Genomic DNA, 27,463 nt, shown 5'->3' with positions numbered 1-27,463 from the left:
CAGGAAATTTGTCAATAACTTGATCAGATTGTACTTCATGTTCTGAGAAAAAGGATTTTTTCCCAGCCTGACCAATTTGGCAGCTAAACTTACTACCTTTCAGTATTTTTCTTCTTTTGGAAGGTTTTATATGATCTATAGAGAGTGAGAAGCTAAGATAGTCATCTTTGCGGCTGATAACCAGCTTGAAAACCCCAGAGTAGTGCAAAAAAAACAAAAGCAGAGACATTATTGTTGTGGAAATATATATTTTGCATTATTTAAATATTTTAAATTCTTCTGAAAGAAAATCATTCCTTGTTTATGGAAAGCAGACATTCATACCAGAGTGCCCAAAACTGCATGGGATAGTGGCCCTATTGCGGGGGGGGGGGGGGGGGAGGAGGAGAGGGAGGAGAGAGAGAGAGAGAGAGAGAGACACGCGCTAGCTTCCTCTCAAAGTGGCAGACCCATGTTTCTCTCAACCTGTACTATCTAGCAGACCTGGATGGCCTCTCACCCCATGACAAAAACAGCTGTATCTGTGATAGCTGCTTCAAAAAGTGTGAAAAAATGGGTCCAAATTAGTCACAGGAGTTTTCATTTAAGAAAGGTGAAAGATTATTTACCACCAGATTCACTGAAAGAATTTTTGTAAGACTATGTTTAGTATATTTATGTTGCCAACATCTGAAACTTACAAAATTGTTAAGTTTACACAAGCTAAAAATCTTACCGCTTCACACTCCCTCAGTTTTTTCTGGGCACCATCGAAGTCAAAATTAACATACAAGCATTCTACAAATTCTGTAATGGGGTCCTTGTATGTGTAGGATTCCTGTCAAAGTCATTCAAGAATATTAGATATTTCAAGAAATAAACGTCATAATATTCACAAAATCAATTAAGAGTATATTTTACATTTCTTAAATGAACCAGCACTGACAATTTCCAATTTATTTCCAATTAAGATAAATATTTAAATATCTTATTTAAAAGAATACTTGTCAATTTAAAATCATTAAACAATTTTATTTAACTTAGTAACTAAGTCCACCTAAGATTATTAGAAATGGAAGAACTGTTACTATTGATGCCACGTTTATTTTTTGCAGCTATCACACCTTGGACAATGAAAATTAATCAATTTTACAACCAGTGCTGCAATATTTGGGCTGGTAATACTTCAGTTGAAATGTTCATTAAAAAAACACTATGTATTTTGTTTCATTTCAAAATACGTAGTTTCTTCAAAATCTAAGTTTGGGGACAAATCTGAATTTGCTGTATTTTCATTTCAGACCATAGTTTGATACAGGATATTTGATTAGGAATGATCTCCCATTTTACAAATGAGATGGTGTCTAAATGTTAATCAAAACCATTTTGTATTTTTAATAAACTAAATATTTAGAATTACTTTTCATATTGAAACATTACAAAAATAATTTCTTTAATTACAAGGAAAATAACCTGATGATAGTAGCCCTGAAATTAAATCCATGACTTTCATAATTCAATTACGAAACACTTTCAAGTACTTCTCAAATAAGAAGTTTAACTTTTAACATAGAAAGGCACCATGCAACTTGTTTACTTGAAAAACGATACTTAAGTATTACAGACAACTGGCAGTTTAAGTGAGCAGTAACTAAGATGTACAACTTGTAATACTAAATAAATAAAACTTTCCTTCTTTGAAAGGAAGCTACATAAATTCTCAATACTGGATGTAACAAATTATAAATCTTCTCATTTACAATCCTGTTTCGCAACTATTAAATTTTGTGAAGTACTACATTTGTTAATCAATTTATTGATGCCCATCATGTAATTAGCAAAGCTTAGAGTCCTGTGGTATTGCAATCTAAGGAAGTACAACAGTTGGAGGCCAATATATCAGTTTCTGAAAATTCTATAACCTTCAAGTTTAGTCCACCAGTTAGAGGTCTTCCCCATCTGTCAAAGCAGGATAACTGCTTTGAAATCTATATATGAAAAGTATTACTTCAGAGCTAATATTATAAACACAGAAGTGACTTAACAGCATAAAAAGACTGTTGGAATACTTATTCCCTGAATGGTACTGAGAGGTTTCGTTATGTATCCTACATATTTTGGTTTGGTAACATAAAATATGTTCTACTAATGTATTTTACGTCAATCTTTATTTAGTTTGAATAAGAAATATAGATAAAAAATTTCCATGCATAAAAAATTGTTCCAAACAATGTCAGAATTCTTAACGCTTGTAAAATTCAATGCTGATCCTACTGCTTCATTTCTTTATGTTGTCTTTCATTACTGCATCAAGATTTCAAAGATTTTATGTACTGGAACCCAAGGTAGAAGTTGGTTCTTAATGTATAGTATTAACATTTCAAATTGATAGAAATTAAGTTCTCTAGGCACTAATATCAAATGTTTTGAAAACCTGTAGCAATACTTCAATTTTTACATTTTGTTGTGCATAGTTAACTAAGCTTATGTTTTAGATTTAGAAAAATCAGTTATATGTCCCCTATTGATTTCATTAGTATGTGTAGCACAACTATCAGACATATTAACATTATTTTCAAACATGTCTAAAAGACAAAGGTTTGTTTAACAATCAGTCATGTGGATTTGAGGTGCCATCTTTCCTACGAAAGACACAAAGGACTCCAACAATGGATCAAAACGTTCCTTCAGTAAGTATCTTGATTCTTTCATTATAAACATGGACTAAAAATATCTTGAAATAGCCACTTTGGTGCAAGTGTTGTTAGGGAAGAAGCTTGTTACAAGGGATATAATGCTTTTTAGGTCAGTGTATATTGACTCACGGCTTGTCTACTCTTGAAAATCTATAGCTGTACTGCTGTAGTGCTTTAGGGTAGACACTAATTATGCCAGGAGGAGGGGTTCCATGGGCACAGGTAATTCACCTCCCTGAGAGGTGGTGGCTAGGTCGATGGAAGAATATGTTTAACACCAGAGATTAAGTTAGTTTAACCACGTTGGTTTTGGGGGAGGATTTTTTCACACCCTTGACTGACATAGCTGGGTTGATCTAACTTTATAGTGTAGACCAGGCCTCGATGGCTTAAAAATTCCCTAAACTTGTTGGGTAAGCAAAGTTTCCTGTTCACTTAAACAAGAGTTGTAGTACAGGATATGTGAGAGGGAGCAACAGAGTTGGGTCCAAAATATTTTCATGTTTATTTTTTGTCCCCTAATCTCTCAGTAAAGCCTTTCATCTTTATTTGGGAAATGGGGGATTGAGAGAAAATATAATTATTCTTTCTTCTTGCAATTCATCCCACTTGATTTTTAAAGAGAAAATAGAACCCCAAAAGAGAAGAGGTGCACTGGAAGCAGCAAAAAGTAAAAGCACAGGATTCAAGTGTATTTTCAGAAAAATTTACACACCAAGAAAAACATGAAACTGAAAATTTTTTTCTAGTAAGATCGAACATATAAAAAGGGGTTTTATTTCTTACCTGCTGGATAACCTTGACTAAATCTTTCAGCACTTGCCTACGTTTTCGAACATCCTTGTTTGTTATGACTGCTGTAGTCAGATATCGAAGGATATGGGGGCACATAGTCTGTATTGCGTTAAGATACCTGAAGAAAATATTTCACTTGTAATTTTTATATATTTAATAATTAATTTTAATGGTGCAGTTTTACATCTAAGTGACATCAGAAGATAAAAACAGTTGACAACTTTATATAATGTTGTACTATTTCCTAAATGTGTGTAGATATACCAATAAAGTAGACATTTCTTTTTATTATTTAGGTTAACTGAATTCTCAGTTATAAAATGTTTTCAGAGAATTATGCTAAATTGGACTTAATTTCATATCATCATCACACATGCTTGCAATTTTTCTCACTCCAAACACCCAGTGAATAAACCCATAGAAGGGATTTATAAAATGGAAAGCATCCAACATACCATATGATTAACTTTGTAAGAATATTTATTCAAAAAAACAAAAAAAGAAAAAAACCAACAACAAAAACAAAAAACCCTGGACAATAAAAGAAATCCCAGTCTACTAATGAGTTAAGTCTACTCCTCATCTACACTTTCACACCAATATACCTTTACCAGTTTGTTTTTTCTGAACGTTATTATGAAGTTTTGGCCAAGCTAATCTTAATAAACCCAAAACGTGCTCTGTTGATACTGAACTGGATGGACAGAAATGCAGGTGTTAACTCAACAATCCAACCACTTTGTCTTCTGATTCTTCCTCTATTTTTCACCATTATGATGCATCAAACTGACAACCTCCTTCGCATAAACATTTGCACTAGAAATGTGCCTCTTCAATTTTAAATGACAGGAAAGAGTAAAGAACCTAACTTTATGATCCATCAGGCATTTTCCAGCCTCATATTCCTGTTCCCGGCTCAGCCTATTAGGTTAGATAATTGAGATCACTCATGTGCGCCAGTGTCTGAAAATGTCCATAGCACCTTGATTTTCAACCTTCTTGCGTAGTTCCAGTTTTGTTATTATCAGATCAAGCTAGAACTCCAATAAGACAAGAATAGCATCACCACATCTCTAATCTGTAGCTTCTCCAAAGCTTCCTTTACGTTATTTTGGTAAATTTAGAGCCCATCTGTAGAGTTCCTTCTACAAACAGCACACTATTTTTTCACCAAAAGTACTCCTTGTGTTTAGTGCAAACTTCAACATACTGCTGGTAATTGCATGTAAATGTAGAGAATATCTTCCTTTCGGTGCTTAGAGTCTTCAGAAAGCTGGAACATCAATCCTTTTTTAAAGGAGGAACCCTTAAAGATGACTGCAAAAGGTTTTTTTGTTTGTTTGCTTTTTTAAACTTCACAGTGTATTTTAGGACTGCTAGTTTTTACTACCAATTCAAAAAGCTTTAGCATGCTGAAAACCTACACAACAGAAGTTTAGGGTGACTGCTCCTAGCAGCAGTTTCATTTTATGTTAGTTGTCTGATCAAAAGGCAAAGATGATCAAATTCCATGGGAATGGGCATGATATACAAAAACCGAAAAGGAATACTTTCTCTGAACTCTTGGAATACACCTTCAGCAACCTGGACACAATATTCTGAAATCTTCTTTTCATATTTAGAACAGAAGGCTCTAAATTAAGACCACACTTTTCCCTGAATAAATGTTTGTAGCCATTATTGGGTCATTTTGCATCAGTGTTAACAGTGACTTTCAGTTCTTCCTTTAATTTTGCCTGTATTTCTTTATTTGCAGTACCTAGAAGTAGAGCTTAAATCTTTCAGGACAAATACATCCAAGGCAAAGTACTTCTGCAATTTCTTAAAATTGATTATTTTGTGCTACAGTGAAGGCAATGATGTAAACAAAGTTGAATGCTGATCAAGTTCAAGTCTGTGCCATTTAGTTTTTACAATACCATTGCCAGTTATCTGATTTTTGGGGGTTGACAAATGCAGACTTGAATCAAGTGACTATTAAGAGCTGTAAGAGGCCTGGAATAGCAAATCATTATCATGGCTACACTTCTTTTACAAATGTAATGAAAATTACTCACTTACAGGATTAATCCCAATGCTCTGCTCTTTTATTTCAATAAAGTTTAATTCAATGGTACATTTGATTTTTCAGCACTTTCAGCACTTTTAGAGACGGCATGTATCTGTGCTAGCTTGCTATTTTTTACCTCGACAACATTTACACGCTTCAGAATTGTTTATAATTTCAGTCCATTCAACTGCTGGTTTCCTACCACTTTCTTTTAATTTTAGGCATGCTAAGAAAGACGGATCCTCACCAAACATCAGTGTATGAATTTAACACCCATTCATCAGTAGCTTTCACATTTACAACGGTTAGAATAAGGGCCTGTCTACACTTAAAACGCTACAGTGGTGCAGCTGTAGCACTTCAGGGTAGATATTACCTATACCAACAGGAGGAATTCTCATAACATAACTAACTCACCACCCCAAGAAGTGGAAGCTGTGTTGATGGCAGGATGCTTCTGTCAACACAGCACTGTCTTCATAGGGACTTAGGTCGGCTTAACTATGCAGCTTAGAGCCCTGAGCAATGAGGTTATGCTGAACTAATTTTCTAGTGTAGACCAGGTCTAAGAAACTACCTGAAGAAAATTCAGCTCTTTGAAGAATGAAAAATAGGGTGAGTGTTATATAGCTTTACATGGAACCGCTTTATTAAATGATCTGCATGCCTTCCAGAAGTTTCTAAAATTCAGCAAACCAAGACCCCTGAATAATTCACAACTCTTCCAATTTTCCTTCAATTTCAGGGTTCAAGACTGTTCTATAACTTGTTTCCTAATAGGAATAACATACTGATATAACAATTTGATACTTTCATTTACCTTTTAAGTTTTAAGAATAGGTAATATTTTTAGCCTCAAAAAGCCTTTCAAATATATTTTAATATTTATATTTCAGTTACAAGCTCAAAATATGTAAATACACTCAGTTTTCTCTCCAAAAAACTGTTTCCCCCCCACAACCCTCACATATTAACTAGTTCTCCTAGGAAGATGTACTCATGTATGCACTCCAGAAGTACATTCGTTGCTTGAAATCAAACAAGTAAAACTTCTCTAATACTAAATCCAAAACATATAATGCAATTTAAAACAATCTAGTCAGATCTGAACATGCAGGGAAAACCGTGAAAGTGATTACGCTCAAAGCTCTACCAAATAAAATAAAATTGAAAAAAATATATATAAAATTTCTCTAGTCGTTCAGTTATAGTAATCTTAGATGTTACTTGTAATAAAGCAAAAGAAAACTCTGTAAGCTGAGGCTGGCGTGCTGATGAATGCATCATATTAGATAGGGAGACTGGCCAACCAAAGCATTTAAGGCTGTGACTAGATTCCCCAAAATAAATTTGTTTTAATGATGTTCTGGAATGCCCAGTTTAATTTAGCTATTAGGGAAAATAAGTAAACATTAGCAAAGACATAGCAATTTCTTTTTTTAACTTTTTCAAGTCACCTATGAAATAAAATTAGATAAATAGGATCAAAACTCCTCTAAATATTTAAAGCTTTGAAAATGACACCATTCTCATCAACCACTGATGTGTAAGACACCCACCCAAAGTCAGGAGAATGAACATAATGTGTTTAATGTTTTCAGTGTGAGAATTTAAGAGTGTCTTATTTTTTGTTTGAGATGAAAATGTGGCTTGCAAACAGATGTTCAAAAACTGGAGGCTCCAAGACAGAAACTACTTATTATAAAAAAAGCTTTTGATGTGCAGCTGTCTTTTCTAAGCAGCATTTTAATTATACTTTATTGGACCTTGATCAGGTAGAAGAAAATTAAAGATTTAAAAGATTAATTAATTCAAGACTACCTTCTTTTACTGTTTAACAAACTGAAAAGCTTTAAATGCTCCTGTAACCCAAAGAACTTCATATGAAAAGAGTTAATGGAAAACTTTCTAGAAAACTAAGTCCATTTCTTATAATGCTGTTACAAGGAAAAAGGATTAAAAATCCAATTGCTAAATAAAAAAATTTGATTGCATTGCTATGACTCAGAAAAGTAATATCCAAAGAATTATGTTACAAATGCATTCTTTCAATAGCACCTGTATCTTAAGTCACTGAGGCAATGTTTCATCTCTAATTGCATCTATTTACTTGATAGCCTACATATTGTTTTACATCTTGACGAGATTCAAAAGCACAAGCTCTCTCCATTTACGAATTCAAAGTGAAATCAGGCAATGTTATCAGTGCATATGATGTAACCAATTTAAAAGTGCATTGTCATTCTATATTTATATTACAGTAGCAAATATGATACTTATTAGCTTTATTTGTTATCCACAGAAAAGGAATTCTTCCTAAATTAACTATCCCTTTGTTGCTTAATGCTCGTTTACAGTAATATTAGATTAATAAGTAACTAAGTGCATAAAACTAGTAAACTTCACAACTGTGGAAATCTTAGGCATCTCCTTACACTCTTCTGATCTCTTTACATTAGTTCCTTTCATGGCTGTACAACACAATGTAACATTATTACTAATTTACACATTTTAGTGGAACATTGAGTACTATGGTAATATAAATATTAAAATAGATATAGACGATAAAAAACACACAAAATTACTCTAACATCAGGAAATACTGTAAATCACAAGACCAAAAGATAAAAATAATGTAATTGTATTTGAAAGCATCAATTCAAGTCCTCCTTATCGGTAGTGACTGAAAAATGTTACCATATGATGGTTGTTTCATGGCTATAAGAGAAGTTAGCTGGAGGTCTGCAGTTCATAATGGACAGCTGTCCACATCATAAAGCCCAAATACAATTAACACGACACAATCTCTTTTCATGGTATATTTTCTGCAATTTAAATTTTTTGTTGTAATTGTTTGAGATGGAAACAAACACGCTGATATGGAGAGTAAAAGGGTTAATTTAATGGTCACTGATTAGATTAAGCCAAATAAGGGTTTGGGATGATTCACCTGGAGTTAAATAAGTTGACAACACCATGTTTAATTATCCCAGCTAGATCCAAGACATTAAATCTGCATTCTACATGTAAGAATGAAAACTAACAAAAGCCATCTCTAAAGCCTCCTCCACAGAGCTGGTGGTTAAAATGCTGGCAGTAGGTCTATATTAGCTCTCCCAAAATTGCTACCACCGCTGATACACCAATGATGGGAAATTTTAAGAAAAATGTTAATTAGATTTAGCCAAAGAGCAACAGTTTGGAGGGCCTGCTGGATAAACAATACTCCCAGCACTTGGAGAGCCAGACATTTAAGTTAATAGGTAAAGGATTTTTCATCAACCTATTAGATTGGCTGACAAAGTGCAGCCTCATTTTTTCTCAGAGAGGAATGAGATAGTCCTACATAAGGGACAGCAGAATGCATTGGTCCATGTGCTTAGAAAAGCAGGCCCATGTAAGCTCATTATGCCTGTGTCAATTCGCTTCAATGGGTTCCCATCAGCTCCTGGGTGCAATTCAAGGTACTGGATTTAATCTGTAAAGTGATACAGACCTTGGAAACAGGTTACACCCCCCTTGCTCTACTACACATTCATGACATCCAAGATTACCAGAGGTGTACCAGAGCCCTTTTTTCAGAAATATATCAAAATAAGTCCACACCTAAAACCAGCAATCATCACAGTTTTTACTTGCACTGATATAAGTTGTATCAGCTTTATTATGTAACCAAGATTTCATTTTATGATTTTTTAAATGATTTTTATTGTACCAAATATGGTTACAATCTGGCAGACTGTACTAACGCTAACAACAAATAAAACAGCATTCATTGATTCACACTGCCGCTTTGGGGACGAAACCAATTATTTCCAATATATTATGAGTCTTTAATACTATTGACCATTAAAGTGATGTTGATTCTCACGTTCTCTCAGAGATCCCAGATAGTTCATCTATTAAGAGGGCTTTCATGTGGACTTCCTTGGGTATGTCTACATTGCAATAAAAGACCCATGGTTGGGCTGGTCAGCTGACTTGGGCTCATGGGGCTTGGATTGCAGGGCTATAACACTGCAGTGCACATGTCCAGACTCGGACTGGAGTTCGGGCTCTGAGACGCCGCAAGCAAGCAGGGAGGGGGCCAGCCCGAGCCCAAACGTCTACACTGCAATTTTATAGTCCCGCAGCCCAAGATCTGAGAGCCTGAGTCAGCTAACCCAAGCCAGCTGTCGGTCTTTTACTGCAGGGTAGACATACCTCTAAGGACTAAGTTTTTTTCACCAATTCTTTTTTAACCTGTACATGAGCTGCTGAGGGACTTACTGAGACTCCTTGGCTTGTGATGCTTTTTACTGTGCAGAAGAGAATTATCCAACCTAGGGAATTGAGGAGGGTATAGATTCTGCCTTCCCTGTGCCTAGCTGAAGAAATAACATGTGTGGGGATCAGCTGGACTGCCACAGCAATTCCGTATATCCCCCAGTCTATATTCTTCCCTGCTAGGCTCTCCTGGCTCACTTGAAGCTCTTTGACAACAAGTCTCAGAAGAGGCGCAGAGTGGCATCTGTGCTACGGAGGCTAACTCCTCCCCAAACTGACCACTGAGCGTTTCAGGAACGGTTGGAGTGATATGAAGGCATTCTCCAAATCCACAATTAGCTTTCCAGCTCCACCTCAATGATGTGGAATACGTGCCAAGACTCATCAGCAGCACGTAGTGCTGTGTGCTACCTATTACCGCTTTCTTCTGTGGCTCAGAGCAAATGGAAGGACATCACATTGGTCAGATGCCTCTCCCTGATGGCAAACCAGGGGAAGCTTGCCAGCAGGAGAAGCTGCCTCAAGTCAGAGGCCTGTTACTTTAAAATAAATAACTAAACTCATTCAGGAGGCTTTATGTCCAAGTTAGCAAATATTTCTCTACAAAACTAAGCACATAAGTACATGTTTAAACATTACATCTAATAACAGTGTCTATATTAAATATTGCATTCTTCAGCTCAGACACACATTATGATTCTAAAGCAACTGTATCCAACTTGTGGCTCAGGGGCAACTGTGGCCCTTGACAAGGACCATCAAGAAAATATGTACATAATTATGAACTGAAAGTGAACCATACCATGAAATTGTTAATCAGGCCTATAGTTACAGCAGGGAAGGAGGGAAGCAGAAGATACCACATCTTCAGCAGCCCTAGCAGAAGGTTTGGGTGAAATAAGAGTGCTATGAATGGCTGCTGTCCCTTCCCTACTGGCAACCTGTTGTATCAAAGGGGAGGGAAAACGGAAGGAAGCAGCATAGTTTTCTTGCTGCTCCATTGCTGGCTTCCCTGTTGGGCTGTCAGTCTTAAGAAAAACAAGTTAGGCATTCAAAAAGCTCTGATGGAACCTAGGCAAATAAAGTGTTTAATGCAGCCTCTGGATCTTTTTGAAATATGTTTGGCCCTTCGGCTGAAAAGGCTGAACATACCATTGTTAAATATTTTTGTCCTACACCCACTTTCTGCCTCAGTACAAGGTTAATGTCTACACTACAAGCAACTTACTGTGGTTGATAGAGAAAGAGATCAATGATGTTGTCTCTGCCTTTTGGGTGGTTGAAGAACACGAACAAAGACCAATGGATTAGCCATGTTCTCTGCTGAAGAGACTGGAGTGGGGAGCTGACTGACTGAAAACAAGACAAAATAAAATTTTAAACTGGTGCAGATAAGATGCAATGAAAACATGACAATACTATGGAAGTTCTCCTTGGATCATGATGGTAATGTCTAGAACGCTCCATCTCCCCTCTATCATTCTGAATTTGGTTCATGGCCCTCTTTTATAGGGGTTGATGGTGTAGAACAAGTGTTTCCCATACTGTTAGCCTTGTTCCCCACTACGCCATTTACATACTTCGTTTAGCTCTGCAATACTCTTAGAGGGTGATAATACAACATTATCACCCTACCCCAGGAATAAAATAAAAATTGTTAAACTTAAGTAACAGATCTGCCAGAGGAAGGGATTCAACTCCCCCACCTGCAAAAAATAATGAGTTTCAGCTCCCACCATCAGCACCACTTCATTGGCTGGTTAACTCAACAACCTCCAGCAGACTGGCAAACAATGGAAGCTGCAAGGTTATGACCATGCACAGTAGACCAGTGATCCTAGCATTAAAAAGTATGATCACAGTACTAGAATGGATATTCTTCCTTATGAAATTTCCCCTAGCTACCAAAGTCTAGCACAACCTGCTGTAACCATGTAGATTCAGAAGCTTTAAAAGGGGGGGGGGGAGGGGTTAGAAGATGAGGAAGAGGAACCTGCCTGGCATCAGCTGCCACCCACCTAGACAATGAATAACACATTTAAAAATGTACTAAAACCTTCAAGATTTCCATTTAGAGGGTAAATCACTTAAAAAATAGCCAGCTCTGAAATAGTTTCTCTCTCAGAATCACAGAAAGGACACCGTAAATCAACCCACTCTTCTCAGGTCATTTTTTGGCAATCAGTGCCACTGTCAGAAACTGAAGTAGTAGATATCTGACAAACAGTCCAGCAGCCAGATTTTCCCTCAGACTAACAATGGTAGTCACCAGAATCATGAGTGAATACTGCTCACTTCAAGAGTGAATGTTGTGGTGGCATAGTTGTAGAAACATAGCAAACTTTGTGTAGTGTCATTTCACCATCTACATACTTACACACACACACACACACACTTATGACCACTCCACATTACTAAGTTACTATAGAGAAAACTACAATTTTTTCCATATTTCTCCTAACAAATACTTTAAACAAGTTTCCTGTACTCTGTCACAATTTTCATATATTTTTAGTTACCACTGTTAATTAATTTCTTAAAGGAATGTTTCAGAGTAACAGCCGTGTTAGTCTGTATTCGCAAAAAGAAAAGGAGTACTTGTGGCACCTTAGAGACTAACCAATTTATTTGAGCATGAGCTTTCGTGAGCTACAGCTCACTTCATCGGATGCATACCGTAGAAACTGCAGCAGACTTTATATACACACAGAGAATATGAAACAATACCTCCTCCCACCCCACTGTCCTGCTGGTAATAGCTTATCTAAAGTGATCATCAAGTTGGGCCATTTCCAGCACAAATCCAGGTTTTCTCACCCTCCAGCCCCCCCCACACAAATTCACTCTCCTGCTGGTAATAGCCCATCCAAAGTGACAACTCTCTACACAATGACAGGTTTCAGAGTGACAGCCGTGTTAGTCTGTATTCGCAAAAAGAAAAGGAGTACTTGTGGCACCTTAGAGACTAACCAATTTATTAGAGCATAAGCTTTCGTGAGCTACAGCTCACTTCATCAGATGCATATCGTGGAAACTGCAGCAGACTTTATATATACACAGAGAATATGAAACAATGTGCATGATAATCAAGTTGGGCCATTTCCTGCACAAATCCAGGTTCTCTCACCCCCTCACCCCCCTCCCAAAAACCACACACACAAACTCACTCTCCTGCTGGTAATAGCTCATCCAAAGTGACCACTCTCCCTACAATGTGCATGGTAATCAAGGTGGGCCATGTCCAGCACAAATCCAGGCTCTCTTACCCCCCCCCTTTTTTTTTTCCAGGGACACACACACACAAACTCACTCTCCTGCTGGCAATAGCTCATCCAAACTGACCACTCTCCAAGTTTAAATCCAAGTTAAACCAGAACGCCTGGGGGGGGTAGGAAAAAACAAGGGGAAATAGGCTACCTTGCATAATGACTTAGCCACTCCCAGTCTCTATTTAAGCCTAAATTAATAGTATCCAATTTGCAAATGAATTCCAATTCAGCAGTTTCTCGCTGGAGTCTGGATTTGAAGTTTTTTTGTTTTAAGATAGCGACCTTCATGTCTGTGATTGCGTGACCAGAGAGATCGAAGTGTTCTCCGACTGGTTTATGAATGTTATAATTCTTGACATCTGATTTGTGTCCATTTATTCTTTTACGTAGAGACTGTCCAGTTTGACCAATGTATATGGCAGAGGGGCACTGCTGGCACATGATGGCATATATCACATTGGTGGATGTGCAGGTGAACGAGCCTCTGATAGTGTGGCTGATGTTATTAGGCCCTGTGATGGTGTCCCCTGAATAGATATGTGGGCACAGTTGGAGAGTGAATTTGTGTGTGTGTGTGTGGGGAGGAGGGGGGGGTGGAGGGTGAGAAAACCTGGATTTGTGCTGGAAATGGCCCAACTTGATGATCACTTTAGATAAGCTATTACCAGCAGGACAGTGGGGTGGGAGGAGGTATTGTTTCATATTCTCTGTGTGTATATAAAGTCTGCTGCAGTTTCCACGGTGTGCATCCGATGAAGTGAGCTGTAGCTCACGAAAGCTCATGCTCAAATAAATTGGTTAGTCTCTAAGGTGCCACAAGTACTCTTTTTCTTTTAAAGGAATGTGTTACCGAAGTGTTAACTGTGTTGTAGTGGAAGTCAAATTATGCTGTAAGAATAGTAGAGCTATTCTTCCATGCTATGACATATAAATGCAACTCTGACTTAAGGAAAAATCCAAGCCCCTTTGAAGTTGCCCAATCAATCCTATCTCTTAAGACAAGATGGACAGCATATTCCCAATAGCAAATCAAATACAACAGATATCCTTGTGACAATTCAAACATAACAGTGATGGATACCCACAAACTACAGGTAACATAGGTAAAATTAAGTGCCAGATTTCCCAATCTGCTGAACTACACTATATTTTTGTCATCATTTGCAGAAATAGCACTTCCAGATAGCTCTTGAAATATTAGTGTTAGAACTACTGATTGACTTCCTTAAAGCCCAGTCTCTTAGGGAGATTACAACAGCTACTTAGAGGCTAACGCCAGGATCCCCTTTCTTCAAAAGACAGAAGAAACTAACTGAACAAAGTTATGACAAATACTGAAAACAAAAATAAAGAAATTTTCTCAAATCTTTATCAGGTAGTGAACACAGATTAGTTTATACTGTTTTCAGACAGATGTTATTTTTGTGTCCAAAGTGGCCTTGAAAATTGTAATGCATCGTCATGCCTTATGGAGACAGGAAATAGTAATACTATTCAGTACTCAACCAGAAAACAACTTCTACATGCTGTGATGCCCCAGCATGTAGACGATACCCCACGCTTAATTTCATCCTTCTGGAGGCTGCAGACAGGCCTGTACGATAGGGATTTATCTTAATTTTAGTTTAAGGGAAGCATCTTTCAAATTCACAAACATTTTCAAATTGGATGAAAGGGAAGCGTGAACAATTTTAAGGAGTAAGATTTTTACTTATATGACAATTCAAATAAAATATTTTATTGCACTAATTTCAATAAATCAGTGTCTATACAAACAATCTCCTGAAATTCATTTATTTCCTCCTTGTGGCTTAGATTTTGTACTAAAATCCCACGTATGTCTGAATCGCTACAGTCTCTTCTCAAGGAGTCTTCCAGGACCCTCTTTAACTCCTTTTGCTCTTTTCCCCTTTTCTACTGCCCCAAAAAAGCCCACACTTGTGATCTTCTCTTCAACAGAAGAGGATTGGACAAGGCTCACGATGCAAATACTTCTTGGCAATGTCAACCATAGCTTCTCCTCAGAGCAAAGTATGAGAAAGCTCAAAAAAAGAGATAGTGTTTTTAAATAGCAAAATTTCTTCATGTTTTTCTTAGCCTGTCCGTCCTTCACCTTAAATTTACTAATATGCTCAAATTTTAACTCACATTATTATCTACAGTCTCTTTCAATCTTGTAAGATCTTCCATGGCTGCATCCCAGTTCTGCATTAAAATTTCAGATGCCAGTTTTCCCCAGAGTGAGCTCAAAGCATTTCTATCTGTTGATGGAACCTGTTCAAAGTAGTAAACAAAGTTACAATAAGCACAATAATTTAACACTTTTACTTGGTCAAATGTATTAGATACCTGCTGGTACAATTTTTTAAAATATCAAATTCCACACACTCACTTGGCCTAAGTTTTTCTAAATAACAAAACTGGTTAATAAAAAATATCGCGCCATTCATGGGGGTGCAACTGGGGGCTAGGCCAGCCCCCAATGGGGCGGACAGCGAGCTCCACTGAGCTCTACTCCTAGCCCTGCACCCAGGGCCCCACCCCCAGCTGTGGCCCCAGCCTGAGCCCCCCTCACCCTAGCCACATCCCGCCCTCCTGGAGTCATGACCCCACTCCTGGCCCTGGCTTCAGGGAAGGGCAGGGCGCGAGGTAAAAAGTTTGGGGACCACTGATCTAAAACCATTTCAGGACTAACAAAACTATTAACTATATTAGAACTGCTCCTTATAAAACAAAAAAGTCTGGTAAAAAAAAAAAAACACAAAAAGCAAGATTCCAGGCACACAGTGATGGTACCCAAAATGACAGCAAACCAGAAAAAGAACTGAAATGGTTGGTGACCACTTGGCACTTTAATAACTTTAGCTCCGAATGTTTGGTGCCATACAGAGCTGCTCATGCAGCCTTAACAAGCAATGCTTTTAGAAGAGGTTCCCAAAACTCAATGGCCCTTGGAGAACCACATCCCCCAAGTGAGAATATGCAAAGACCACCAGAAAGAAGTAGAAAATCCTTTCAGATAAAATCATGTGGCAAAAGAAACATGTCCTACTAAATTAGGCAGTATGTCCCTGGCCATATCCAACCCCCCTGAAAGCTATTTTTCTCAGAGCAGTTCACCAAGTTTGTTTCAAGTAAGGGTAGTTCTCGGGTCAATCAGGTTTAGTTTATACAATACTGAACTACACTAGGTCATTCAGAGTGTCAAATTCTAATCTCAGATCATAGTTACAATGGTTCTTTCATGGCTTATGTTTCACTAACTATTACTTTAAATGAATCTTCTCCCACCAAAAGGAGTAACATAAGTATCCGCTCAAGACTTAACCAGAAGCACACATTATTTTTACTAAAACTGCTTTCAAGACTAATTTTTAAGAACAAATTATAGCATTTTATTTTTAACATGCTCAAATTCTGAAACACAAAGGAGAGGATTTAGGACAACTGCCCATGAAATAGCATCTCTATCCGAAACAAAACACAAAAAATAGTTCTCTGCAAACACATAAAATGTACATTTCATTGAACAGGTTATTGTATAAAAAGGTTTGATGAGTAATGGGTCACAAGATTCCTCCTGTCAAAAGCTATCTCAATACTGAAATATGTTCTCCCTACTCTTTCAGCCTTATTTTGATAAATGAACATTGTATTATTGTTGTGAAAACTATTAGTTATTTGCTTTGGAACCCACTTAACATCTAATTGTAACCAATTAACAGAATAAGTAGTGTCTGATTTATTCCAGAACCACTGAATTTAATCCAAAAGATTAAATAAAATATAGAATATAATAAAACAGAAATATAGATTAACGGCAAGAAATAAAATACAGTAAATATACACAATTACTACGAATTACTTTGCAAATACCATTCATACATTCTAGAAAGGGACATGTTATTAGAACTACACATGCTCCAAGTGACAATGTGAAAAGCTTTTTGCTGCACTTTAGCAGGAATTTTTTGCTGCTAAGGTTCATGTGCACTATTTGGCTCAACTCCAGGTCATTACAGTTGGCTCTTCATAGAGAACGGCTTTCAGTGATGGATATGCTAGAATAGTTTCAATATCTGGATTTTCCAGCAGTTACCTTAAATTTCCATTTGCTAGCAAAACAGCACAGTCACTCACTGACCAGCAACAATAAATTTACTGTGCTGGGATTCTAACAAGACACTAAATCTTCATTCTCAAAATTCACTCCCAGCATTAACAAATGATATGAATAACCAACTCTTTTCATGTAGTTGTAATGAAACCATGGCTCTGGTTCTACAATCCTTGTTTAAGCTGTTAACATTTCTAAAGCACAACTTTTACTCTTCTAAATCCTCCATAATATTCAAGGGAAGACAGATGGAATTCTCGATAGGAAGCTGTAATCACTGATTACTTTCAATTTACCTGTAAACCTTTCACCACCACTTTTTGTGCACAGGAATTAGATTGCAAATGCTTATGCTTAGTTGTTACAGTTTATAATACTCTTCCAGTTTAGATTTATAGGAAGAAACAGGAAGAATCTAATACAATTAGTTACAACTTTTAAAATTTTAAAACTTAAATTAGAACAAAAATTAGCACTTGAAAATTTTGCTAATTGTTCATTTTTAACATTGCAATTCTCAAGATCATAGTGAGGTGTGATAAGACTTAAACATACAAACTAGGTGTTGGTCTATTCATGCATATGACATACTGAGAAACGTTTCTGTTTCACTTTTCCATTCTTGAAATTAGGCAGGTGTTTTACATTTACTTCTAGCAGAGCAGAATTCTTGTAAATAGAATGTGCTATCTGATCTCAAGAACAGAACCGATGAACGTGACTTAGTGACTGAAAAGTTATTTCCCAACAGTTACTACACAGTATCATATTATTTGTGCTCTTGGCATTGTGCAAGATGCAAATGAAGACATGTCCCCTGACAAAAGGATCTTGCAATCTAAATAGATTACTTACACAGACCAGAGTTTCCCCCTATAATCACAAACAGAATACGAAACTGTTAGCAAATAACTAATTAGAATCACTAATTCTGAGCTTGTGTATCTTTTCAGTATTCCTCTTGTACTGAATAATTGTCTCAGGAAGTTTATAATCAGGATATTTAGAATTTTTACAAAAAACAAAGTGGCCTAAATACTTAAGAAAAAAACAACTACTTACCAAAACCCTAAAAAAGTAGAGATATTCTGCAGCTCCTGAATAGTTGCCACATTCATACTGGAACTTTGCATACCTGTAGAGAGTGTCTAGGTACTCCTGTCTAAACTGAGAAAGAATACAAAATGTTTGTCTTCATTATGAAAGAGATGTAATGGCAATGGGTTGTGAAATGACTCAATAGTGGGTAGTCACATTTAATTACAAATACGTAAGTAGCCTGTAAAGAGCTTCAGGGTCTTTGGATGATAAGTGCAATGATAGCAGTGACCAGAGAAACTAAAACACTGAAACTGAAATAATTACTTCATCCTTTATCCATTCTGCCGAATACAGTAATAACACTAATGTTAGAAGAAGGTACTACAATAATTAAGCATAACCACAAGTTTTAAGGATGCAATTAATATCCAGATTTCCTTGCTTTTATAAGTTTGTAACACATTTAGTTCAATTTAAGCTTTTAAACATTTTCATGCAAGAAGTTTTGCACATCAGCTACATTTAAGCTAGAGAGATAGGCCAGGATGCCATGTTCTTGATATTGCAGGACTGTTGGATTGAATATAATTTAGCCTGTTACTCTTACGTATTTAAAAATGTAAAAATAAAATAATAATAAAAAAAAACTTACACCATGCTTGTCAGCTAGATAATCAAAGAGCATTCGACCATCCCTGTAACAAAAATAAAGATCTGTAAAACAGGTTTAAGCTGACCATCACAAGTTAATGTGTAATACTAAATAAAGCTATTAAAAGGAACACACAACAGTCTCTTTTTTAAACTTCTCCTGAGTATCCCTATAATCTGTTGCTGTGTGAAAGGCCCACACAAACCCAGGGGACTGAGTATACGGAATAAATTGTGAATCTGAATAGCCATGATGTGCTGTCAAACGAACTAAAAGAATTTCACATTCACCATAACAACTCTGGATATTCTTGTTCTCCATATAAACGTCCAATCCCTCCAAATATTGATAAGTTCTTGGGATGATGTCCCAGACCCACTGAACTCAGTGGCAAAACTACCATGGACTACAGCGGAGCCATTCGCCTTTGGACTCAAATTACATTCTAAGTCAACTGAGTTCTATCTAATTATGCAGCTGGTGAAAAAATATTTCCCTTTGGTCAGTTCTGAATTTGCACCTTTCCATTTCACTGAGTGTCCCCTTGTTATGCAACAAAGAGAAGAGAAGCACCCAAGCTTCATTCTCTACCACTCATGATTTTATAAGCTTTTATCATGTCCCCTCTTATTAATCTGATTTCTTAGGTAAACAACCCCAATCTTTTCAACTGTTCTATACAGGAGAGTTTTCCATGTCCCTACTCTTATCTTTCTCATCACCTTTCTCGGAACTCCCTTGTTTCCATCAATTTACCAAGAAGAGATGCAAGGCTTACTGGTCTTCCCCAGATCACCCCTAGAACTTTTTTTTTTAATATACAGGTACAACATTTGGTACCCTCCAATACAGTAGCTCTTCTTAATGGGACTGTACATTTTTGCTAGCTGGTCATGTTTCAGATTTTTCAGAACTCTTTAATATATACCTTCTGGGTCTGGCAACTCGTTAAATCATCAATTTGTTCCAGCACTTCTACTTCCGACACCTCAATCTCTGGCAGCACTTCATCTTTATTACCAGAAAGAGAGCAGGTCCAATGTAGACAGCTCCCTAATATCCACTGCAGTAAAGAGTGATGCAGAGAAACAGCTTAGCTTCTCAGCAAGTTATTAGAAGGTGAGAAAAATGGACTTGCATTTTTTAAGAAACACAACTGTGCGCTGCACTACTGCCACTGTTAGCTGAAAAAACAACCATGCCGTTAATAAGAAACAACCCCCTGCATACTAAGAACTTGGGCATGGGGGAGTTTTGCATTCAAATCAATTAACAACATTATACTGCATTTATGAAATTACTTCCAAAGGATCTTAAAGCACTTTATAGACAAATTAATATTCATTCAGGATGTTTATCAATTTACAAATTTGAGACCACCAGTATTTTTCAAGGATCTCCAGGAAACTATAAACAAGCCAAGGACTTTTTACTATCTTTGGTGTTGTACCAGAAATTAGCCATGACTTGTTCAGAGCAACTACAGTTTGGATATGTGCAAAACAGATTTTAAAAAAATATTTTTTTTAAACTCAGACTATATACAAAGACTTACTCAAAAGGTCGAATATACATTAACATTTTAAAAGCTGAAAAAATAAAGATACGGAATTGATCAAAACTGTGCAGTTATTGATACTTCATTTACAAGAGCAACGGGGACAAGGATAATTGACTTAGCTGTGAATTTTCATTTTAGGGTCCTCCACATCAAACAGTCTTGACAATGGATCATTTCCTAATCCCACAGCAACTGGAAACAGGCCAGATTTTTGTTCCAAGCCTGGGCTTAGGACAGTCCGTCAGGATGAACTCTCCCAAACGATAATATTTTTCAGCATTGGAAACATACTATATAAAAATTTAATATTGTTATTCAACTCAAATGATTTGCAGCAGCACACTGACATGAAATGTAGGGATTTCTCAGAGGAAAACCTTCCTCCTTTCAAATGTGAGCAACAGCTAGAAAAAACCCTGGACATAATGCAGTCCTCTGTGGGAGAGACTGCCTGTGACACAAAAGGTCCTAGAATGAAAATTCACAGACAAAACAAAATTTTCCTTCAGTTCTCTCCACATCAGACAGTCTTTATAGTGGACTGTATAAAGCCATAAATAATCCACTGGGAGGGAGAATTCAACTTACCCACAGAGAATTGAAAGAAGCATAAGGGCTATTGGGGCACCCTGTTCCATTACACATTTCTTCCAAACACTGCCATGTTTCTAAAGATTGGTATCAATGGTGGCTGGGCCCTATGTAACATAATGAGAAGACTGGCCAGACAAGGGTAGTATCCCTTTCACATGAAGGGAGGGATCACATGGTATTCATTAATACCCAGGCAGAATTTACAAGTCCAAAAGGGATGTATTCTATTGAAAATGCTTCTTATTGTAGCAGAAGCTGATGTATCCATGTGACTCACCCCAATCATATCCTTAATAGATCTCTAAGAGGTTTATTTTCATATTCTGAAGTTTGGGGAACAATGCTGTAATGATAGCATTAGAGTATTTCCCCTGGAATATCAATCTCCTTGTTGAGAGACCTGAGATATAAAAAACTGGACTGTATACCATTGTTTCTCTTTGTACCACAAATAATTTTGTGCCCTTTTCAAAATCTCTCTCTCTATGGTTCTAGTTCTCTAATGTGTAGGAGATGGACTACTGAACCCTTCCTCTTCAGATACAAAGGTTCTTGTTGAGCATGGTTTATTTTAATTTACTTTTGGGAAAAGGATAATCTTGTTCCTGGGACAATGTGAGAGTTCTGTTGAATATCCTTCCCTGATTGTGTCAAGCACCCATTTGCTTGGGTAGTTTACTCCCATGAGAAGCACCCCTCATTGGGAGGAGAAAGCTTCCCCACCTTTGGAAGCTCAAGAGAGAAACTTTAAGGGTTGGATGGTTTTCCAGAGAATCTCAGCCGTGGTATTCCAACTCTCAGAAAAATGAGCAATGGCTTCCTCCTAATGGGCAATCTTTATACTGGAAAGAAAAATGGCTTCAAAGGGAACAAAGAGATACGGTTGTTTGAAGACTCTCCCACTGGGAGGGAGGGACTTAATCCAGTGTCTAAAGCATCAGTGCTCAGTGACTGCTTTGTCTCTACACTCCCCAAAGAGCTTATCAACAAAATATTTGGAAGGATATCAGGTGATATTCTGCAACTCTGGTTTCTTACCATGGCGCAACAGTTGTCCCCAGAAAAGTCTTTGGAAGTTTGAATGTCAGCACATCTTAGGTGATGCATCAGTCATGGAAAGTTGCTAACGAAATCTCATTAAAGGTAGATTTATGTAATTTATTTATTTAGGAACATGCTCAACAATGGCCTCCGAGTTGAATAACGACCTCCACGATAAGAGAATGCAGACAAGAGAATACTCTCAAGGCTTATGTGGATGTATTAAAGTTGAGTTTGAGTGATGATCTTATTTCTCCAGTCTGTGGGTTTGGCAGGAATACTCTGTCAGCTGATATGATTATGCCCTTTACTAAGGAAGTTGCAGCAGGCAGATTAATGAAGACCTTTTAGTCCTTAGTCCAAGGAATTTTCACGTCACCTTACTCGCACCCTCAAAACAGGTGAGAAAAAACTAAAGCTCTCTTTCCATTTCCAAGTTAAAAAAACCAAACAGGTCTTTCATTCTCTAAAAAACATAAGCACCTGTAAAGTTAGACCCTCATTTGTGTGCTTAATTCTGGGAAGGTTAGCCAAGTCTGAGGTACCATGCTCAAAGCCCCAGTTTTAGAGATTTCTCCTTCATTTAACTGATTGTGAGCAACATAGTCACCAGTCCCTGGGCCAAACCCCGAGACAAAGGGTAAGGAGCTCCTGTGAGGGGGAGAGTGCTTTACCTGGGAGTCTGAAACAACAGTCTGCAGGCATGTGTCCTGCATGCCTCCCTAAAGAAAACAGCCATTTCATGGCCTCCTGTGGGATGCCTGGAAGGGGAAAGAAGGCAAGCCCATCTTCCAGGGAACGGGATTGACCGCACAGACTGAGCAAGCTATAGTCACTGCAGACAACTAAATCATTTGTATCAGAGGTCACAGCAACTGGTTGGTATCTCTTATGCAGCTGAGCCCTCACAAGTAAAATAGCTTGTGGGAGAGAGGGTGTGCTCTGGGGTGTTCTCAACTGCCTCAGCACAGATCTTGTCTGCATGCTGGCTGGGAGCAGGAGATTTTTCCGTCTGTGAGCTTCAGTGATTAAGAAAAGCTCCAGTGAAACTTTCCTGTTTGCTCTGCAAGCTATGGGAACAGGGGTCCAATATGTAGGTGAGAAGCAGGGAGCGGTTTACAAATATACCCTGGTTCAATGCTACCGATTCCAGCCTTGTCTCAGGGAAGGGAGCTTTCGGGTGGCCTGCTCAACCATCTCAGCATAGACCTCACCCACATAGCAGCGGAGAGCTGAGTTTGTGCGGCCTACTGTCTGTCTAGAAGAAGTGTTCTTCAAACCCTCCTCAGGAGGCCAGAAGAATATTTTTTGAAGTTTAGCAGTTTTTGAGGAGAAAAACCTCAAAACTGATGAGGAAACAGACATTTTGTTAACAATCCTGTGGAAGCTCTGCTACAAAGAGATCTGGAATCTGCCATATGTGCTGCTTGGAGAAGAAAATCCTCCTGAAATGTGGTCCAAAACCCAGGCTCAAAGCAAAGAACTGGTCTGCCTACAGATCTCATGGAGACGAGAAACACCCCACTGCAAAGACAAACACGGAAGGAACTGACAATTAAGAAGTTTCAATTGATAAAGAGTGTTAAAAACCTCAAATACAGAGGAAAAAGATTAACAATTTCACTCATGAGTTTTCATTCAAAAATGGGGATTTTTTTTTTAATAAAAATTAAGTTCTAATCTAGTCTCGTTGTGTACTCCCCAGACACCGAACTAAGCAGTTTTACATATTAAAAATTCATTGCCTCGTCAAAGTCAGTAAGTATATACAGTTTGCCGTCTACTATAAGCAGATATTTATCTGGGAAGAATAAAGCTGTCATAGATTCAGTCTACAAGTTCCTCCCTTGTGGGAAAAAGCTTTTTTACACATCTCCTGTGCGAACGTGGAAATCATGAGACACTCAAGACCCTGGAAGGCTACTACAATCCCATATACCCATGTGAATATATACTTCAAAATTGAGACGTAGACTGGTTAAACAGCCATGATCACTTCACCATCTAGAAGGTAACAAGGACCGATCCCCTGAGCTCCCTCAAAGAAATCTCCCTTGTTTGGTCAAACTTTCAGATTTACAAAAAACTCAACACCCTCCCCATCTTGAGTACTCATAACATTATGATTCTTCTTTACATGAGACTTCCACCAGTTCAAACTACAGCAGTGAATGTCAATAGTGCCATATACTATAAGAAAAAGACATCTAGTGGGTGAACTGTACCCCTATATGAAACAAGAAAATTCCCCTTAGTTGCTGCTGACAATTTTGAAGCCTAAACTATAAGAGCAGACCCTTCACAACCATGTGTGAAACACAACAGTATATTTGTACATCATATTAAGGAAATAACAATGTAAAAAATAAAATCTGATATATGCACCAACTCAGTACACTGTACTGAATTCCACAAGAGAAAGGATGACAATATCACATTTTAGCATGCAGTTTGTAAGACCATTAGCCAAGCAGAATATGGATGCATTTATCCATGCTGAAAGCTTCAACAACTTATGTCACAGTATTCTGAGGTTTTCAGGTCAGTAAAACGAGCCTTTTCCGGTCCTGGCAAGTATCCCTTGTGTGGCTTTCCAGGATACATAGGGCTTGATTCTCAACTATGCCTAAAGCCAGCAGGAAATCAGACATAGCAGACCTTTGATCCACCACATCCCCTTGCCTCCTCTTCTGCCTCCCCTCACACAGGACGTGGTAGAGTTCTCACACAGATTCCTCCTAGACAAGGGAAGTTTTCCAGCATAAATATCTGGCTGCTTTCAATTCACTTTGTGCCAACCTTAAACATCTAAGCAAGAGACCTTGAAAAACATAAGTCATTCTGAATCCCCAACTTACTGAGTGCTAACTGATCTCAGTCAGGCATTTTGTGTAACTGACTAAATCAAACAATGATATTAAGTGTCTTGAGTTAAATTAAAAGGTTCTGTTCCTATTGTGCACCTTGCCACAAAATCTCTGGAAGGAGGCTGCCCGAGCCTGTGGCTCCCAAGGCCACACTTGTATGTGCTCTTGTAAGCATCTTCTAACAGTATCTTGTTCTTGTACCAATTCTTAATCAGAGATACCTGTGTGAACAAGAGCATCCTTAAAGTCTTTGTATTGTCATAAGATACCTTTCTGTCCACGCAAGAATGCATGTGTGAACTGAAAAGACAGCAAAAAATATCCATAGATTTTCATGATGGGAATACATCATAAGGGAACATTTAAGTAGTCAGGTGCCCTGGTGACCGACCTTCCAACATCTGAGGTATGCAGGAAATCCCTCAGAACAGCTCTGAAGTAGTGAGGGACTTCAGGCAATGAATTACTAGAAACAGGATTCCCTTCAAGACAGTACAGATATGGTGTGCAGCAATTCACAGCTTATCAAGTGCAAACACTATCAAGATGTGCAAGTAGAGAAGGAAAAGACAGCACCATTTACCATTATAACCTCTAGTCAGCAGATTTATCAAGAGAGGAGGGTAGTCCTTATACAACTTTAGAGACGCAAACTCCCTAAAGATGTGGTGACAGCTCACAAGTTGGGAGAGTCCTAAACAGATATACCATAGGGAGCTTATCCCTATGGCTTAGTGGCAAGTCACACATGAAGCAGATTCAAACTGAACAGCAGATGTCTCATCTGACAAATGGAAAGAAAAAAGAATGCACAAGACGGTGACAGTTAAACAAAACAGCTATAACTGCCTGAGGTACTAATCAGCACAAAGCTATTTCCTACTACTTGTTAAACTACAAACTGAAGCAAAAAAATATATTTAGTTAATTTAAGTCCCAAGGAAAGCCTCAGGACATTTCTATTTTAACTGCTTTTAGTTCATTTTATGACTCGCGCAACAGGCATAGAGAATTATATCATCAGCAAAAAAAAAAAAAGATGAGCACAGAAGACAGAACATACCCCTTTGCTGTGGGTTTTTTGGGAAATGAGGTGAACTGCTGCCCTCAAAACTCAAATTACATGGGGGTCCTAGTCAGCTGCACAGCACCGACCCAAGATTGGGGAGCAATACAGTTACTATGAAGTAAGTTACTTTAAGTTCTCACCTCTGAATATGGAACTGCGTATGTCATATGGTAATTTATAGTTCTAAAAAACCCCAAATCAGTAAAATTTATGTATACATAAATACATTTTAATCATTTTAGTCTGCCATTTCCCAAAATACAGCCTGTCTCAGTATAATGTGAGAACAAAGGCAGACTCAAAAAGCAAAATTCTATTCCTTCTGGAATATCAGACACCACAAAATTTCACTTCCAGTAAACTGTTATTAACTATACTTTTTACAGCCTATTTTTTCCTAGAATTCTTAGAATAACTTAGCTTGAGCATTACTTATTAAGGCTTTAAGAAAATTGAGATTTTTTTGGTTCAGAAGTTGTCCACAGTTGTTACAGTTGTGTTTTTGGTGCCTTTAGTTCAATTACCATAAAAAAGACCACAAGGACACACAAAGTGTGTGCAAAGGTGCCCTCAAAGAAGAGATGTGGTAGGGTTTGCAGGTTAGGGCAGCCTTCAGGACAAAGGTGTGGAGGTCTCTCAGGGCAGAGGTGTGGACGGTGCAGGTGTGTGGGGGCAGCTCGAGGGATTCAGGACCCAAACTCTTTGTTTGTAACTGGCTAGATGTCAAGTTGGCATCAGGGTCCTTTATCAGGAGCTGGATACTCCCCACGCATTCCTCCAATTCCGGGGTGGGGGGGCACACCCAAACCCATGCATCCTAGAGCTGGCCCCAGTGCAGAGATCCCTGGAGGCTCCCCATCCCAGCTTCACATCCTGTGGAAGGCATAAGACCCAACACCTACCTGGCCCCACTTACCATGAGAGGCAAAGTTGCTCAAGTCATGCAGGAGACACTGAGGCTCAGCAAGCCTGACCTGCACCACTTGGCAGAGGCAGAACCACACTTGGGCAAAGTTTGAGCCCTCCAGGGAACACAACCCCAACCCCACCTCCTCCTCTTCCACCTCTGCCCCCAACATGTTCACCAAGTCACAACACCACTCACTGAAATTTGGCCCTGCCACCCCTTCATCATGACCAGGTTTCAGTGAGTGATATTGTACAAAAGTTGTGGTGAGAGTTGTTAGTTGCAGTGAGTGTTGAAAGTTGAAGTTTTTACAACAAAAATCATGGCCCACAATTTTCTTTCAGCCTTATGTATTATAAATATTTGCCATGGTCCTGCAAGCAGATCCATGCAGGAATACATGTTCATGTTGAGCTTCACTGAGGTTAAGGGGATTCCATGTGGGTGCAAGGTTACTCCCACATGGCTTCAACTGCAGGAGGAAGACCTTAATAATTAGATGCATCAATATATTTTATTTTCATTGTTCACTGTAGTGTATTGGCAGGACGTAATTTAA

General features: G+C 38.0%; 1 protein-coding gene across 1 annotated transcript in view; it reads right to left on the bottom strand.

The window, feature by feature from the left end:
• EIF3E (eukaryotic translation initiation factor 3 subunit E) overlaps nucleotides 1-27,463 on the bottom strand; it is a 57,942-nt gene that overhangs the window by 17,482 nt on the left and 12,997 nt on the right. The window contains exons 4-9 of the mRNA XM_073330322.1: nucleotides 18,866-18,908; nucleotides 18,235-18,339; nucleotides 15,204-15,329; nucleotides 11,015-11,139; nucleotides 3,462-3,588; nucleotides 716-817 (exon numbers count right to left, since the gene is read on the bottom strand). Of these exons, the coding sequence (XP_073186423.1) occupies nucleotides 716-817; nucleotides 3,462-3,588; nucleotides 11,015-11,139; nucleotides 15,204-15,329; nucleotides 18,235-18,339; nucleotides 18,866-18,908 (628 nt within the window). The remainder of the gene's footprint in view (nucleotides 1-715; nucleotides 818-3,461; nucleotides 3,589-11,014; nucleotides 11,140-15,203; nucleotides 15,330-18,234; nucleotides 18,340-18,865; nucleotides 18,909-27,463) is intronic.

Source organism: Lepidochelys kempii, chromosome 2 (genome assembly GCF_965140265.1).
Source record: "Lepidochelys kempii isolate rLepKem1 chromosome 2, rLepKem1.hap2, whole genome shotgun sequence".
In the NCBI taxonomy this organism is placed as follows: Eukaryota; Metazoa; Chordata; order Testudines; family Cheloniidae; genus Lepidochelys; species Lepidochelys kempii.
This window is presented reverse-complemented; position numbering and strand designations above follow the sequence as displayed.